This window comes from Ziziphus jujuba, chromosome 3, assembly GCF_031755915.1.
Source record: "Ziziphus jujuba cultivar Dongzao chromosome 3, ASM3175591v1".
NCBI lineage: Eukaryota > Viridiplantae > Streptophyta > Magnoliopsida > Rosales > Rhamnaceae > Ziziphus > Ziziphus jujuba.
In genome coordinates this window covers 31,362,772-31,380,348 of record NC_083381.1, presented here as the reverse complement: position 1 = coordinate 31,380,348, position 17,577 = coordinate 31,362,772, and the positions used below count along the sequence as shown (strand labels likewise).

At 31.1% G+C, this 17,577-nt stretch overlaps 1 protein-coding gene across 1 annotated transcript; it reads right to left on the bottom strand.

Moving 5' to 3' along the window:
* Nucleotides 1-367: 367 nt before the first annotated feature.
* LOC132803183 (probable LRR receptor-like serine/threonine-protein kinase At3g47570) lies at nt 368-10,909 on the bottom strand. The gene is made up of 7 exons (XM_060815456.1): nt 10,456-10,909; nt 9,403-9,743; nt 2,630-2,700; nt 1,569-1,650; nt 1,086-1,167; nt 928-982; nt 368-440 (listed from the first exon to the last, which is right to left on the bottom strand). The coding sequence occupies exons 1-7, from the start codon at nt 10,907-10,909 to the stop codon at nt 368-370; spliced, it is 1,158 nt and encodes a 385-aa protein (XP_060671439.1).
* Between the last annotated feature and the right edge of the window lie 6,668 nt (nt 10,910-17,577).

Sequence of the window (17,577 nt, the reverse complement as noted above, 5' to 3'; positions counted from 1 at the left end):
AATTAAACAGTAATTTCAAATAAAAAGGGAAAAAAGATAACTAGATCTTTCCCTTTCTTTCCTTAATTTTCTCAGCAACCAAATAAACAAAGAAATACAGAGAGAAAGGGAGATCGAAACTAACCTCCACAACTCCTTGACAGTGGTAAAGGTATTGATCGGCAGTGGACTTGGCAGAGGGGAATGATGGCAGTCGCACCTGCTACTGTTTGAATAACTATCTTTACATAAAGGTGTATTTTCCCATTGTCCCAATCTTATACTTCCTTGCAAACAAATATATTTCCATTATCACACTAGAATCAGTAAATGCCGTGTCATTTCAGATATTAACTACATATCCATTATAAACTCTATTCGCAACTTTTCAAACGTTAGCAGAACATGCATGCTCTATGTCAATGAAAAACTTGGTGGCCTCTATTGCCAAAGACAAATTTCTAGAACCAGGGACATATGCTTATATTGTTGGAATCAAAATTTAGCAGCTTTCCATACATGTTAATTCCATGTGTTTTTATTTATTCAGGACAAAACACAAATAGTTACCCAAATATAAAACAAAATCCAAATAGTGATCGATATAGTATTGTTGAATCATTACTGGTGTATACATAACATGAACTGCAAGTGTAGAAGGCTAATCATAATTGTTCCTAGAAATACCCTCAATCCAGATGGCAAAAGGATCATATGTGCCAGAAAGTTGCGAAAATCTCCAGAATTCATTCATTTATTAGTCAAAGGATTGTTTTAGTGATTGTTTCAGAAAATTAGTCTTCCTGTTAACTACAATAGCTTGACAAGAAACAATTATTATAAGTTGTTGACCTGTTTGGGCATATCATGTAGCTAACAATATTTCTGGACCAGTAAACCATTCTTAGTAAGTTTCTTAAAAACGAACTAGTTGCTAAATAAAAGAACCGTAAGAGATCTTTAAAAGCAGGACGATGAGCAGCCAGCTCATACATGCAGCATCCTGATCAGCAAGGAACCACTTCAGCTCTAGACAAAGTAACACATACATCTTGTCCGAAAGAAAAAGTAACACATATATCACAGACATCCTCAAAAGGACATACCTAGAGACCAAAAATCAGATTTAAATCCATACGGAATACCTGCAAGCAATTCAGGACATGTGTAATTGGGAATTCCAACCACCTGCACACGGTGTATAAAGAAATTAATTTTATAGAAAAACAGATAGGGATGGACAACCAATATATAATAAGCACCCAGAATGATTCTTCTATATTAAGCTTAAATGGTCTGACCACCACCAAACAGAATGATTCAGTAATTGCAACATCTGGACATTTTGTTACTTGCTGTTCTGTATGACAACCCACATATAAATGGCTTTGACATGTAATACCAATGTCATAGACCAAAAAATAAGTTAAATAACTTTTCCTAATGATTCATCAAAAAAAAAAAAAAAAAAATCCTAATTCATAGAAGTAATATTTATCAAGATAACACATGAAAAGAATATATAGTCCGACATCATTAAAGCTTATCACTAATTCTTAAGCTGATTATTTTTTATTCACAGTACTTACATAATTGAACGTAAACAGAAACAAAAATGAGATTAACTCCTCTGGAAAATATGCCCCATTTGACTTTTTCATCAACGCAGCCCTATAAGGTGTAAAGGATAACAATGCAAGTAAGACTGAGTATTTACATATTGTAATGATAATAATGCAACAGAATCAGCATGATAGAGTCTTTCTTTTTCTTGTTTTCGTTTTTGGGTAGTAGAAGTCTTAATCTCCTGATCACCAGTAAGTATAACTAACTCACACCAACTATTTGATCAAATATCAAATGGCTGACATTCATTTTAGAATGAAAGTGTTTTTTAGCCGCTAGAAAATTTCTGTATTTACCAGTCAGTAGGAGATCAAGACTTAAAAAAAAAAAAAAAAAAAAAAAAAAAAAAAAAAAAAACAACAACAACAACAACAATCAAAACACATGGTTGATTATCGATTCCAATCTCCCCAAATTTATAGACACTGCATACTAAACCACTCCTCAATATCAAGCTTGTTATCATGCACCTAGCACTCTAACCATGAAAAACCAAACTCCATTATTTTTGAAGGAAAACTTATTTTATTTTAAATAGAAAATTTAAAAGATTATGAATAAGTTTTAAACCTTATTTATGCTTATTAAATTATTTCTCAAACAAAAAAAAACGCACACTCATTAAGTTCCAAAATTATCAATGGCGTTGCGTCTTCAGCTTTCTTTTTCATTCACTCATTATTTATTTATTTATTTTTCAACTTGTCATGCATAGCTTACTGTAATTGGTAAATTATTGTTTTAGTTTTATTTATTTATTTATATAATACCTAATAATTTTTTTTAAAAATTGGGTTGTCTCACTGTAGTCCTTGCCTTGCTGTGTCTCCATTGTTCTAGGCCTCATGACACAGCAGTGATGGCCCAGGTGCACACGAGGCTAAAATCCTAAACCCTCTTTGGTAGGCAGGACTAAAACAGGACAAGATTAATGTAGTCTCAAGCCCATAAATGACCCATGCACGGTGTACAAAGATAGTACAAGACTATGGAATCCTGAATTTCAAAATGGTCCTGAAATTACCTGACTATCTTACCCACGTCAAGGGACGAAATAGCCATGCCCCGAGTACCATAAACACATCTCTTCACCTTCTACACGCAAACGTTTCTGCAAGAAATTCACCAGAACTGATTAAGAAAGTTACATTTTTAAGTCTTGCGAACCTTACCCCAATTGTTAAGTAAAGAAACGACTTGACTTGTAACATATAATTTTGAGTTAACTTATGATAAATTGAAATAATCGTGTCCATATTATACCAAGTACTTTAATTGGTATAAATTATTGATAGGTCCCTGTAAGTTTATAAACCGAATTAATAGATTATCAAGAACCGATTTTCTACAAAAATCAGTTTACTAGATTAAAAAAAAAAAAATCGTAAATCATTATTATTCTTCTTTTTATTTTTATTATTTTATTTTGTTTTATTTATTTATTTAATTTTTTTTTTTTTTTTTTTTTGAACATTCGGTAGGTACATGATGAGAACCAAACAAAAAAAATAGGCACTTAAAATATGATACAAACCTTCATTATATGTCCTCTTGGGATTGTTTGGTTGGCATTGACCATTGGTAATAAAATCCCTCCTTCCTAGTTTATCCCCAAAAAATATATATATATATATATATAAATGGAAGAGTGACCTCTATCATTTTTTTACTTTTTTCTTCATGAGACGTATTTTTGTTTTCAGAAAAAAAAAAAAAAAAGACCAAAGGTTTAGTTGGTAAGATTAATCATAAATTTATCAATTTTAAGTAATGTTAATCCTTAATCACAAGTTGTCAAGTAAAAATGTTTAACTGGTATTCGGTGCTCACTAGATTTATATGGGTTTTTCATTAGGCATTAAATTTATATTAAGGTTTTAATAAGGTTCTTTCTTTGATTTCAATTGAAAGTAGGCATGTGTATATAGAAATCATAAAATAAAACTAGTTTCAATGGGCACAATTTGATGACAAAGTCATTATTTTCTTTGATAGAGGTAGAGGTGGCAATTCGTATCTACGTGTTATGTTCTTGTCGATCCGTTTAATAATCGTATAAAAAATGCTCAATCTTAATCCGATCTATTTATTAATCATGTCAGGTGTCTAAAATACTAATCTAATATGTTTATAAATAAATCAATTCAACACGATCTGTTTAACATGATTACTTTAACAAGTCGTATTGACCTATTAATCTATTAACTTGAATATTGACCTATTAAACTAAAAATCAACCTATTTATTAAACATTAACATATGTATTAAAAATTAACTTGTTTATTAATATATCTATTTTACTAACTTGAAAATAAAGCTCCCTATTTGAAAATGATTTAAAAATAATAATTAAAAAAACAATATAAAAATAATTTTAGCATTAAAAGTTTAAGATACAATATTTAAATTTCATAGTAATATACCCTCAAATTATATTTGCAAATTCTAATCCACAACACATAAATCTCAATACATGTGCTTTTATAAAAAAAATTACTTTTATAAAGTTTTTTAATTTATAATATTTTTTATTTATTAAATAATATATTATGGGTAAAATTATAATTTAAACTTAAATTTAAATGGGTTATAATAGGTATATAATCGTGTCGGGTTAAAACTAACACGTTTAATAAATGGATCATAACGGATCAATTTCGAATTAAACGAGTCAACCCGAAAATGACGCAATTAATAACCATACTAAACAAGTTAATCCAATTATGACCCGAACCCATTTATGATAAATCTATACCCATTTATTATGTATTATTTTCTAATCGTGTAACCGTGTCATGATCCAAATTGCCACCCCTAAACAGAGGTTTGAAATTCAAATGCCATAGATCCAATGCAAATTTATACAATTTTAAGTATATTTATATACGTATATAAAATTTTATTCTACGAGGTGTTATAATCTATTTAACAAAGATTGAGCTTGCTTTTATTTGTTTTTTTGAAAGAACTTTGTCAACTTTCTGAATTTGGGGTCTTTCAGAGATGCTGCAAATAATTTGGGATTTGAAGGCCAGCAGTGCTAATATATATATATATATATATGTTCATTTGTGATAAAAATATTTTGTATATGTGATGATGCATATTGTAATATTTTATGAAACTTTGTGCTTGCAAATCGAAGACTTTGACAGAAGCTTTAAATAATAACACCTTTAGTCATTCTAAGTGACTTTTTTTTTTCTTCCATTTTTCTACTTAAACTTTTTTAGTTTGCTTAATTTAAATGTTAATGTTAATGAGGATTTGCTAGATATTTTAATTAACTATGAATATAGGGAGAAAAGGAAAAAAAAAAAAGATTTGATCGTATTTAGAAATATGTTAATATTTTTTTTTTTGTTTGAAATTGGATTCATTGAAACCAAAAAAATTATCATACCAAAAGAGTCTAGATTCGGAAGGTTTCTTAGATACACACTACTGAATCATACAATTAATGCAAGAGGACAGCAACCAACTTGGATCACCGCACCAAACAGAAACTGGGAAGCCGCCCATTTGCAGATTCTATGGGCCATCTTATTAGTTAATCTAGGGGCCCAATTCAAAATACAGCTACTACAGTTTTGGACAACTACAAAATATCATTGAACAAGCCTTCAGATGCCAAATGCAGGGAACTCCTGGAATATTAATATATTCGTACACGTGTAATTTGATAGACTTTATCTTATTTAAAAAACATTGTTAATAGACTTTCCAACATATGCTACTGTACTGTATCATGCCTTACGAAATTATTGCATTCGCAGAAACCATTTTTCAGCGCAATTTATGAGACTTTGTGCTTGCAAATCGAAAACTTTGACAGAAAGCTTTAAATAATAACATCATTTGGTGTTTTAACTGACCTCTGATAACCTTTTTTTTTTTTTTTACTTCAATTTTACTTAGTTTGCTAATTAATTCAAATGGTAATATTAACTAGAATTTGTTAGACATCTTAATTAACTATAAATTTGGCTACATAAAAAAAAAAAAAAATTATTGACAAAGTTTAGAATGGTTTTCAATTTGATGTTACTATAATTTAATTTTTTTCAAATTTATAGATGTCTAATAAATTCTAACTATTATTAATAAACATCTGATATAAATAAATTACTTACAATTATCAAACTCTACACCGCTCAACTTTGGAAAAAGAATATACTTTCGGCATTTTTTAATCATTCTTTTTGTTTGGAATTAATCTTACAGCTTACTCCTACATATGTACCTTAATTAGACCCCTTTTTGCTTGAAAATCTTTGTGTGTGTGTTTTTTTTTTTTTTTTAATTTTTTTGTTGTTGCTTGGAATTTAATCTATTTGCTACCTACTCTTGTATGTTAAGTTAAGAAACGGGTCGATGACTTCTGACCATGGAATATTTTTTGGATTATTTTATGATAAATTAAGGTGAAATAGTTTCTATTTTATGAGAATTTTTTATCAATCAACTGCTAGCAGTGTTGATGAAACTAGGACGATGCTATAGGAATTAGGAAACTTATAATTACCAAAGTACTGGAATCGTGTTCGTTATCATCACATGATTACCATTATGATTTAATTATCATATAGTCATGACTTGAATATGTAAATTAACCTGGCCCAAAAAAATGATGGTTGTGGAAAAAAACAAAATTGATGGTAAAATAGATTTATTTTTGTTTTGAAAACAGTTTTTTATTTTGTAAAATAAAAAACTATTTTAAAATTAATTGATCAAACACACTTTTTTTTTTTTTTATTGAAACAAATAAAAATAATTTTTTATTTTTTTATTTTAAAAATAATATTTTAAAAACTGAAAATAAAAAACATAGCCAAATATTCTCATTTGTTTTTCTTTTGTTCTTTTTTCCGACATTATAATCAATTAGCAAGCAATGTTGGAAGAAACACGGACAATGCTACTACGTATTTTATATGTCCAATGCCGAGAAAGCTAGAAAGCTAGAAGTCATTGGGTTTGGACTATAACGCTAAACTATATATAAAATATTATTAACATATTCAGACATGTTTAATTTGGTAGATTTGGTAGTATAATAATAATAATAATAATAAATAATGTCAATACACTTTTGGACAGCTCATTTTTAGATTTTTATGCTTGCAAATCGAAGACTTTGAGAGCAACTTTATACAATAAACATATTTTTATATCTCAGACGTCTTTTGGTAATGCGTCAACTTACTAATTTTTTAGGTTAATTTGTTGCTCAAAAATTCTCACTAGTTACTTTTATATGCCTTAGTCCAACTACTATGTAACAAGGTAAAATGAAATTTGAAATTACTTTATAATCAAGTGAAATAGTTGTTTAAATAGAGTAATGATTTGTTGGAAATATGTTTCCAATATAAGGTGAAATTATATTGATATTCAAGTGCTAATCACGGTGATATGTTAATTAATGATTTATTATTAAAATTCTAATTCAATAAGAAGCAATTTTTAGTACATACCATGTCACTAAGTGTCCAATATGATGTGAGAACTATATTCTCAACATATCTAAACTATATATTATATATATAAGCTGATTAATTTTAAATTAACTTGATTGTATTAGTATTAAATAGTCAAGAATTGAGATTTAAAAATATATTTTATGGTGAAGTCCCTATTAGGTTTATTTTTCCTAAATAGAAATGTTAGTATATCACTAAATTCAGATTATATTATTAGCTAATTTTTAAATCTCAATAATTAAAACCATACAGGGTTAATTAAAAGCAGCTTGGTAATGTCTCTATACCTTTGGCTTTTATTTGGGCTGCTATCCGGGAATCTAGTTTTGTGCGACAGGGTACCGTGCTCAATTTTATTGGTGATTTGTTGATTTTAAATAATTTAGGGGTTAAGGGTTTAGGTCCCAAGGCTCCTAAAATTTTGCTTCTGATTTGGTCCCTTCCTCAGTCAGGGCGGCTGAAGGTCAATACAGATGGTGCAGCGCAGGGTTGTTCGGGTTCAGGGGGGTTGTGAAGGGCTTTTTTTTTTTTTTTTTTTTTTTTTTTTTTTTCCTTCCTACAAGCAGAGGTTTTATTAAAGGCAGCTTTGCTCCTCTTGGTTCTTGTTATGCCTATCAAAGTGAGATTTATGGCGTCATTTTTGCAATTGAGTATGCTTTGCAATTTCGTTGGGATCGTTTATGGTTGGAATGCGATTCTAGTTATGTTGTTTGGTTGTTGTCTTCTCGTTCTTCAGATATTCCTTGGCATTTGAAGGCTAGATGGAGGAATTGTCTTTCCTACATTGCTACCATTCAGTTTAAAGTTACTCACATTTTTCGGGAAGCTAAGGATGTAGTGGATTCTCTTCAAAGTATGTTGTTGCGGTTTTTGATATTCATTGGTGGTTTGACTTACCAAGCTTTTGCAAGGCTTTATACACAAGCAATGTACATGGTTTTGAACATTATAGATTTCATTAATACATTTTTCTTTTTTTCTTTTTCTTTTTTTAATGGTTTCATTGTATTTACCGGGTACTCTTTTTCCTTATTGAGATATTCCCCACTGTGTTGTTTTTGCTCAATAAGTTTTTAATGAGGCCGGTGGTTATCCATGTTGGACATTTTATTTGTTTTTTATTTTCTGTTGCACCTTGTGGTCTGGTCCTTCGACCTAAATATTTTATGTACCTTTGTTTCGTTTTATTTATTTTATTTCTTGCTTTCCAATTGATGGGTTTAGAGGGGTGTCAACCTAATTGTGATGTCTTATTCTCTTCTCCATGTAAAAAATCTTTTTTGATTATTATTATTATTATTATCATCATTGTTAGTACTACTACTATTGCTGCTGCAATCACAATCATGATTATAATATTATGCATATTGTCATGACTTGAGCATAAACCCCAACAAACGTTCAAGGACAATCCGATATGTATAGAATTTCTAGTACTATTAGCAAAAAAAATTAAGTACCAGTCAAAAATACCATTTACACGTTTTTTGGGATAGAATTTCTAGTACTATTAGCAAAAAAATTAAGTACCATTCAAAAATACCATTTACACGTTTTTTGGGATCGTTGAATTACCAGACAGTACACCACTCAACTTTAAAAAAGGAAAAACTTTCAGTGCTTTTTTTTTTTAATCATTTTGCTTGGAATTAGTCCTACTACTTCCTATCTTACATATATACATTAATCCAATTGTTAGGTAATGAGAGACGACTTGACTTGACTTTATCAAGGAAGCTGGAATTATTTTATGATAAGGTAAAATAATTCTTTCAATATTATAACATAAATTATTTACTAGATCTTTTTAATTTATATGGAATTAATTGATTATTAAGAAGTAATTCTCTACAAAAACCAGTTAAATGATTACATTTTCAATCATTTTTTTGTTTTTCATTTTTAATATTTTGTAGGTAGATTATGAGAATCAACACCATAAAATTGTGCAATTAATCCTTTGCAATATAGATATGATACTGCCAGCTTCAAACATTAGCCTATTTTGTCAAATTGTAGAGTGCATCACTGATTAAATAGGAAGTACTTCGTCAAAGCTAATTCCTAAAATTACATGAATATAGGGGCACCCAATGCCAATCTTTAAAATGCTACATAGCTTACAAGCAAACTTCATAAGATACAATCAACTCTCTCTCTCTCTCTCTCTCTCTCTCTCTCTCTCTCTCTTTTCCTTTTATTTTCTTGATAAATTTGTTTTATTAGAATATATTTTTGAGTTTAAAAAAACTCAATAATATTTTCCGTCATCATATTGCTAATGTCTATTAAACCTACTTAGATGTTGCACCATATTATGTTTCATCTTTTTAAGTTTAACCACAATAACAGTCATATTAAGCCTCTCTTCTGGGATATCATTTGAACACTGCAATGCTAATTCCATGATAGATGACCAACGAGTTAGAGAATCCATTGTTGCCCTAGTAGCTTCTTCATGTCCAGTCCAAATACCAGTATCCATAATCTCCATTACTCGATGGGGATAAGAGGAAATGACCCATTGCCTCAAGCTCAGTCCTCCAACAAACATTTCATTTCTTGGATTCCTTTTTGTAAATGTTTCCATCAACATAATACCATAGCTGTAAACATCAACCTTTGTTGATATCCGTCCTTGCAGTCCTAACTCTTTTAGTTTGGGCAAGCATTAGAATTTTAAACGAAAGAGAATTTTGATAATGTACAAATTTTACACCACATCAATTGTAAACGGAGTTGAATTCACATGGATCACTAATAGCAATAAAACCATCTCAAATGGTGAATGTTATTACTCTATATGTTATATAAAAATTAATATTGTTTAAATTTAAGTGACATAAGTGCATAGTCAATTTTAAAATTGCTCTCCAATGATAATGTATATAAAAGTTATTTATTATTATTAATTAATTATATATTTTATTATATTATTATTTAAAATTAATTTTTTGTATAAAATTTTGCCTTTTAAGAAATTTATAATGTATAATTGAGCTTTTTGAAATAAACATTCACCTTAACAATATCTAAACCACATCAACTTGATATTTATTATTGATATTACCAATGGAGAATAGTTTCTTTAAAGTACTATTTATATTTCTGATGTTGCATTTTTAATTTCACAATCAACATTCCCATTGAAAATGCTCTATAAATGAACATTATATGGTGAATTATAGAGTAGCCTAGACATTTCCAATAGGAAATCATATGTTTGAGAACTAATAAATAAATAAATAAAGCCTAATATCTTTTTTACATCTATATTTTTGAAATATTAATATCCATTAAGAAAAAGAAAATATATGTCAAATAAAGTTTTAGAGGAAATCAAAATAGAATAAATAGAACTTACCAGGTGCAATGTAACCCGTCGTGCCAAGAGTTGTCGTTCGAGTCATACATTTGTATTTTGCCAAAAATTTTGCGATGCCAAAGTCACCAACACGTGCAACCATGTCTTCATCCAAAAGGACATTGCTCGGCCTCAAGTCACAATGAACAATGGGTTCTGAATATCCATGGTGAAGATACTCCATTCCTGATGCCACATCAATCATTATATCCATGAGTTTAAGAATATCCAAAGAGTTTTGCCCTTGATTGTACAACCACTTTTCAAGGCTACCATTCGGCATGTATTGGAGAATCAAAGCTCTGAAATCAAGGTTGGAACATGAACTTATGATCTTCACAAGGTTGTTGTGCCTCACATTCCTCAGCACTTGACATTCTCTGTCAAAAGATGTTATTGCTCCCTCAACTTCCAAATCGAAGACTTTGACAGCAACAATCTCTCCATCTGACATGGTTCATTTGTACACAGAACCAAAGCTTCAACTTCCTAGCAAGTTTGCTTCGCTTAGATTATCAATTGCTTTAAGAAGCTCATAGTATGAAATGTATCTGTGGCCCAAATTTATTGATAAATCATTCTCAGAAGATGGCTGATTCTTGCTGTTTTCCCTTTTGATATACAGAATTAGCAATAATGCCACAAGTATCACAACAGCAATTGGAGAAATAATAAATTTGAGCCAAAACATTGCCTTTCTTGATTTTGAAGGAGTTCTGTTTGGGCAAGGTAGGAGATTGAGTTTTGAGTTGCCACACAAATCATGGTTTCCAATGAAAGATTGGAGAGTGAAGTTTGCAAAAGCTCCATTGACAGGAACTGGGCCATTTAACATATTAAAAGATAGATTTAAGTAGGTGAGATAATGAAGCTTCTCCAAAGACTTAGGTATGATGCCAGATAATCTGTTGGATGAGAGATCTAATGATTCAAGGCTTGCTAAGTCACCAATACTCGCAGAAATGTTGCCTTTGAATGCATTGTTTGAAAGGTTCAATTGCTGTAACATCTTCAGATTGGACAACAATTGTGGAATACTTCCCGATAATTGATTATAGGATACATCCAACATTTGCAGGTTCACCAACTTTCCAATCTCAGGAGGAAGATAGCCAGTGAGCGAGTTAACCGAGAAATTTATAGACCAAACATTATTAAGGCTCCACATGGTGTGTGGTATCGAGGTAAATGCTTTAGAAGATAAAGAGATTTGGGTAATTCCGGTAAGATTCCCAATACATGAAGGAAATGGTACCAAATAGCTTATTTCGACCTAAGTCCAAATTACCTAGAGATGTTAGTCGACACACCTCATGTGGAAGATTTCCCTTTATTTTGTTGTCATGGAGATACAACTGCTGTAACTTTCGTAAATTTCCTATATTAGAAGGAATTGCTCCACTCAGGTCGTTGAATTCTAAATGAAGCTCTAATAAGCCACTCAAGTTACCAATTTGATATGGAAGTCTACCTTGAAGTTGAGTTTCGTCTAGACTGATTTTCTCAAGAGAATTGGAGAGATTTCCAATAGATTCTGGGAGTGATCCATTCAAAGGATTACTCATTAGATACAAAAGTCTCGGCTGGCGGCACTGTGTCAAAGAAGTGAGGAAGTAAAGCTCTCTTTGGATTGGATTGTTGGTCAGTTGATTGTCATCCAGATTGAGAACATTTAGATACCGAAGGTTGCCTAACGTCATGGGCATAGGTCCACTTAAGGAATTATTAGATAATTCCAAGATTGTGAGCAGTGAAGCATTAAAGATAAAATCTGGAATTCTACCGTTGAATCGATTGGAAGAAAAATAGATTTCTCTAAGCTTAGGAAAGCGAGAGTCGGTGAGCGGTGGAATATTTCCAGATAGATTGTTTTCTAAGAGACTGAGAAATTCCAATTTGGAAAGATTACCCAAAGAAATAGGAATTGTGCTAGTCAACTGGTTTGTTTCAAGTTAATTTCAGAAAAGCAACCGAGGTGTGTGGGTATGCTTCCTGTCAATCCATTTTCAATGAGCCCCAGCGCCTTCAGATTTCTACAAAGGCACAAGCTTGTTGGAATATGACCACCAAGTGGATTGAACGAAAGAACAAGTATTTCTAGTTTTGGAAGCATACGGCAGATATCATTTGGAATACCTCGAGAAATGCCATTGTATGAGAGATAAATAGCTTTTAAAGTTGAGATATTGAAGACAGAGGAAGGAATGGTACCTACCAAGTTGTTGTACTGCAGAATAAGTTGCTCCAAACCGGTTAAGCTTTGTCCATTAATGGTTGATGGGATGCTCCCTTCAAGTTGATTATCTCTCAAGTTCAACGTTCTCAAACGACGCAGCTTTCCGATCGTTTCAGGTATCGGACCTTGAAAGCTGTTGCTACCAAGGTTTAAAGTGCGCAGGAAGGACAAGTTTCCAATAGAGGTGAGATGGTACCATGGATATTCATATATGACATATTCAAGGCACTCACACGTTGGTGGCGCAGACTGCAAGAGACGCCAACCCAATTGCAGAAACTGGTGTTGCTGGGATTCCAGCTACTAAGTATTGGTCTATTTGAAGGCAACTGAATTTTGGATTTTATGGCCAATAGTGCGAACATATCTGTGTTGTTGTTTGCTTTAGAAGAAGAAGAAGAAAATGATGATGATGATAATGCATATTGGAATATGAAAATATGCATCATTAGGAGTTTAAGAAGTAGAATAAGAACAGAGATCTCCATTCTTGATTTGTTTCTACTCTCTGAGGATTTATATCAGTTAACTCAGCTGGAAGTAGTTTTGAAGAAACCAGGACTAGGCTATCAGAAATTTATAACCGGTTTCGTGGACTCATAGTCATTACTATTATTATTACTATAATCACAATCATGACTATAACTTGAAGGTAAACCCCAATAACATAACACACTTTCTAAACAACTATGCATTAAAAAATAAAAAATAAAAATCATTTCACTTTTTCTTTGGGATCATTTACCAGGCAAGCAGAGTCTAAGTCACCCAATTTTAGAAAAAGCAAAAAGCTTTCGGTGATTTTTTTAATTCTTTTTGCTGGATTTAATATTACTAGTTATAGATCGTAGCCCAATTATTAAGCAAAGATCCAGAGATGACTTGAATTGACTCTTGATCTTCGGATTCGGAATTATTTTATGATAAAGTGATATAATTGTTTTGAAAAATTAGTTCATTATATCGTAAATCATTCATCTTTATTTTATTTTTATTTTTTTTCATATTCGGTAGCTAGATTTAAATATCTAAGGCTTAGTTCGGTATTGTTGTAGCTTTTAAGAAAATCAACTTTAACTGTATTGCAGAAACAACTAGCCGTAAAAATAATGGGTTTAGTGTTTGGTAAATTCGTAAATAATAGTTTAAAATTAGAATTTAAGTTTTGGTAAATAACAATGTTTAATTGATGTTACCGTATTTAATAACTAAAATATACATGATTTATTAAATCTCTAAACTTGTAGTATCATATTTTTATTTTTATATGTAACATATATTACAAATATTAAACAAATTTCATCACAACTATAGTAAATATTTATCCCAAAAAACAAAAACAAAAAAAAAACCTATAGTAAATTAGAGAAAATAAAGAATAAAAAATGTTAATCATAACATTGTTCAATACAATACCAACAGATCCAAGATAAAAATGATATGAGGGATAATGTCTTCTTAGGTGTTCCAGGAAAATTTCATACATTTCCCTGAGATTGGGGAGGAGAAAGGGATTTAGGTTAATTTACTATTTAAACCTTTTTAAATGCAATGATTTCTAGCCCTTAATAAGGTAAGTATGTTTATTCAAGCATACCTGATTGAGGATTATTTGTTGAGGATAATTATGTCTTTCAATTTCAAATTTATTGTTAAGATTTTTTTTTTGTTCGGATATATTTTCAAAAAAACAAACATTTCATCTTATAGTTTTATATCAACATTTATTACTTTTAATAAGTATTTATGTATTTATGTCTTTTTAAATATAAGTGAAAAAAGCAAATACAGCGTTCATGATGAAGTTAAAACTTTTCCAATAGAGGTTTGGAATTCAAATCCCATAGCTCCATGCAAATATATACAATATAAATATGTATATATATAATTTTATTCTACTTGGTATTATAATCTATTTAACAAAGATTTAGTTTTCTTTGATATGTATTTTTGAGAGAACCTTTTCAAGTTTTTGAATTTGGGGTTTTTCAGAGTTGCTGCAGATAATTGGGAAGATTTGAAAGTGTTACGGAATTGGGAGAAAAACAAATGGCAACAGAAACAAAGAAATCGAAGAACAAACACACAATTAACGTGGAAACCCTTGAAGGGAAAAACCACGGGCAGGGAGAAGCAAATCCAATATCGAAAGATTTGTACAAGGTGAGCCAAATTTCGAGATACCCTAAAAAACCCCAATAACGGCCGAACAAAAATACAGATATATATATAGTACAGAAGAAACCCTAAAATTGAACAGGTCCATACCGCGAGGGCGCTGCCCCCGCACCCCCGTCGGGCTCAATGGTGGGCTACGATCTCGGGCCTATCGGCCCGAGACCTTCGCTTCCACCACAGAGCCTCAAATTTTTCTCCAAAATTTTGTTTCACCAAATGAGTCGCACCGCGAGCTTTTCGGATCGGGTCAACAAGAATTCGGGTCATAAACTCTAACAGAAAGGCAACTGAATTTGGTAATAAACATATTTTGTACAGATGATGATGCATATTGGAATATTAAAAGTACCTGTTTGTGGAAGATGATTAGAAGAGAGCAAAGATACCATTTTTTTTTTTCTCTTTTTTTTCTGTCTCTTAGACTTCGAACCAATTAGCAAGTAGTGGTGGAAGAAACTCGGAAAATGCTTTTTGAATTTTACATTTCCTGTGTTGGAAAGTTGGAGATAGCTGGCTTTCATGTATAAAAAATTCATTACATTTAGACTGTTGGGCTAAAGCTATATAATTAGAAATATTAACATAGTAATTTCATAGACTTGATCATATTTAAAAAACATTGTTAATAAACTTTTCTAAGATATGCTATTGTACCGTAGCATACCTGACGAAATTATTGCATTCGCGGAAACCTTTTCTCGGAGCAATTTATGAGAGTTTGTGCTTGCAAATCGAAGACTTTGAGGGCAACTTTAAATAGTAACACCTTTATGTGTTTTAAGTGACCTCTGATAGATGATTTTTTCTTCTTTTTTTCCTACTTAAAGTTTATATAGTTTGTTTAATTCAAATATTATTTATTTTTTAAATTTATAAATATCTAACAAATTTTAACTTATATAAATAAACATTTGAAGTAAGTAAATTACATACAATTATCAAATTCTACACTTTCCAACTTTAGAGGGAAAAAAAATTATTATTATCACTGCAGATCCCTAAATTATATTGCACTTTAATTTTTTTTTTTTCTCCACAAATTAATCCCCAAATTCCACTTTAGTCAAGAATGGCAATTTGTCCCGCACGACTAGATCCCCGCGGTGCATCGCTCCTAATGAAAAGGTTTTGTCCTGAAAAATAATGGTTACGGGACGAGCTAGAGGCAAAGATTTAAAATCCGAACCGAAAATGGGCCGGAGACGAGGAATAAACACCCCACCCTTAACCCGGCCCGGTATATATATATTTATTTATTTATTTATTTTAATTTTTTTTCTAGTTTCATTTATGTAAAACATCATTTTTTTTTTTTTTTACAAGCTTCAACACTAAGCCCTCAACTTTGGCCAACGACATTAATGTATTTTATTATATTTTTTGTTGTATTTTACTCACTTTATTTACATTTTATTCATAATAAAAAATTATATAAATTTTTCAAAAAAAATATAAAATTGATAAAAAAAAAAAGGGAAAACCATCCCGTCCCATCTCCGATTGGGGAATACCCATCCCCAACCCGCCTATAAAGAAACGGAAAAAACCACGGGGATGAGATAGAAAATTTCCCATAGAGACGGGAACGGAATTTTAAAAATCGATCCCGTCTCGTGCCATTGACATTCCTAACTTTAGTCATCACCGTTCAGCCTTCACTTCATTTCCATCAGATTTGGTCGGTTAAATGCATGCTTATTGCACCCGAGGACACTCTAAAGGATATTTGTGGTCTTTTCACATTGCCTCTCTTCACCAATTACATAACGTGCAAAGAATTTTTTTTTTTTTTAAGGTAATATAAATCTTTTTCTTTTTCACCAAAAAAAAAAGAAGTAAATAAATCTAAATAAATTTTCTTCTTCTTTGGTCCTAACCAGAGCATCTTCTTAATTAGCCAAAAAAAAAAAAAAAAAAATTTCTTCTTCTTCAGATCCCTCCAATTCATAAGAATTTTTTCAATCCTAACCTCCAGTGTTGTTGGAATCGCCATCACACTCCTGGGAAGGCATCGCAGCTTCCTCCAAACTGATGGCAGCCTCTTCGTTGCAGCCAAAGCCTCCGCCATTGACTAGCATGCAGCTTGTGAATAGTATATGCCATCCTTGCAAACATAGGTTGAAGGATTACAACGGGAAGGATTAGAACTAGAAGCATCATACACTTCACTTACATCAATGTTTAATTTCATCCCACACCAAACATGGGTGTAATTCACATGATAACCACACTACAGCAAACCTTTAATAGATTGGTGAAATATTAATTTTTTAAAATAAAATTAGTTGCCAGTCATGCTTTGTATTGTGGACCTGGCAAAACTTTCTCCTTTAATTTTTTTATTTTTACCAAAATCCGATTATTTTATGCAGATGGATTGGTTTAGAAATGAACAAATATGCTCGGTAACTTTGTGGGGATGCAATATTACGACTGAAATTTTTTAAAACTTGATTTTGGACAAAATTATGAACTGTGCTTTGTTGTAAAATGATTTTTTGATAGAATGGAACAATTTTGAGCTTTTGATTTTGTCAGAAAACCTTTATTTTTGCTCAAAAGCACGAAAAAAAAGCTGAATTGGACGTTGCTTTTTGGTTGAGATATGGCAAAATCGCCATGTGGGATTTGTTTCTCATTTCAAGACGAAACGAAAGCCACAAAAACGCCCGATTGACCCGGTTGGGTGGAGAATAGAGGTCAAACGA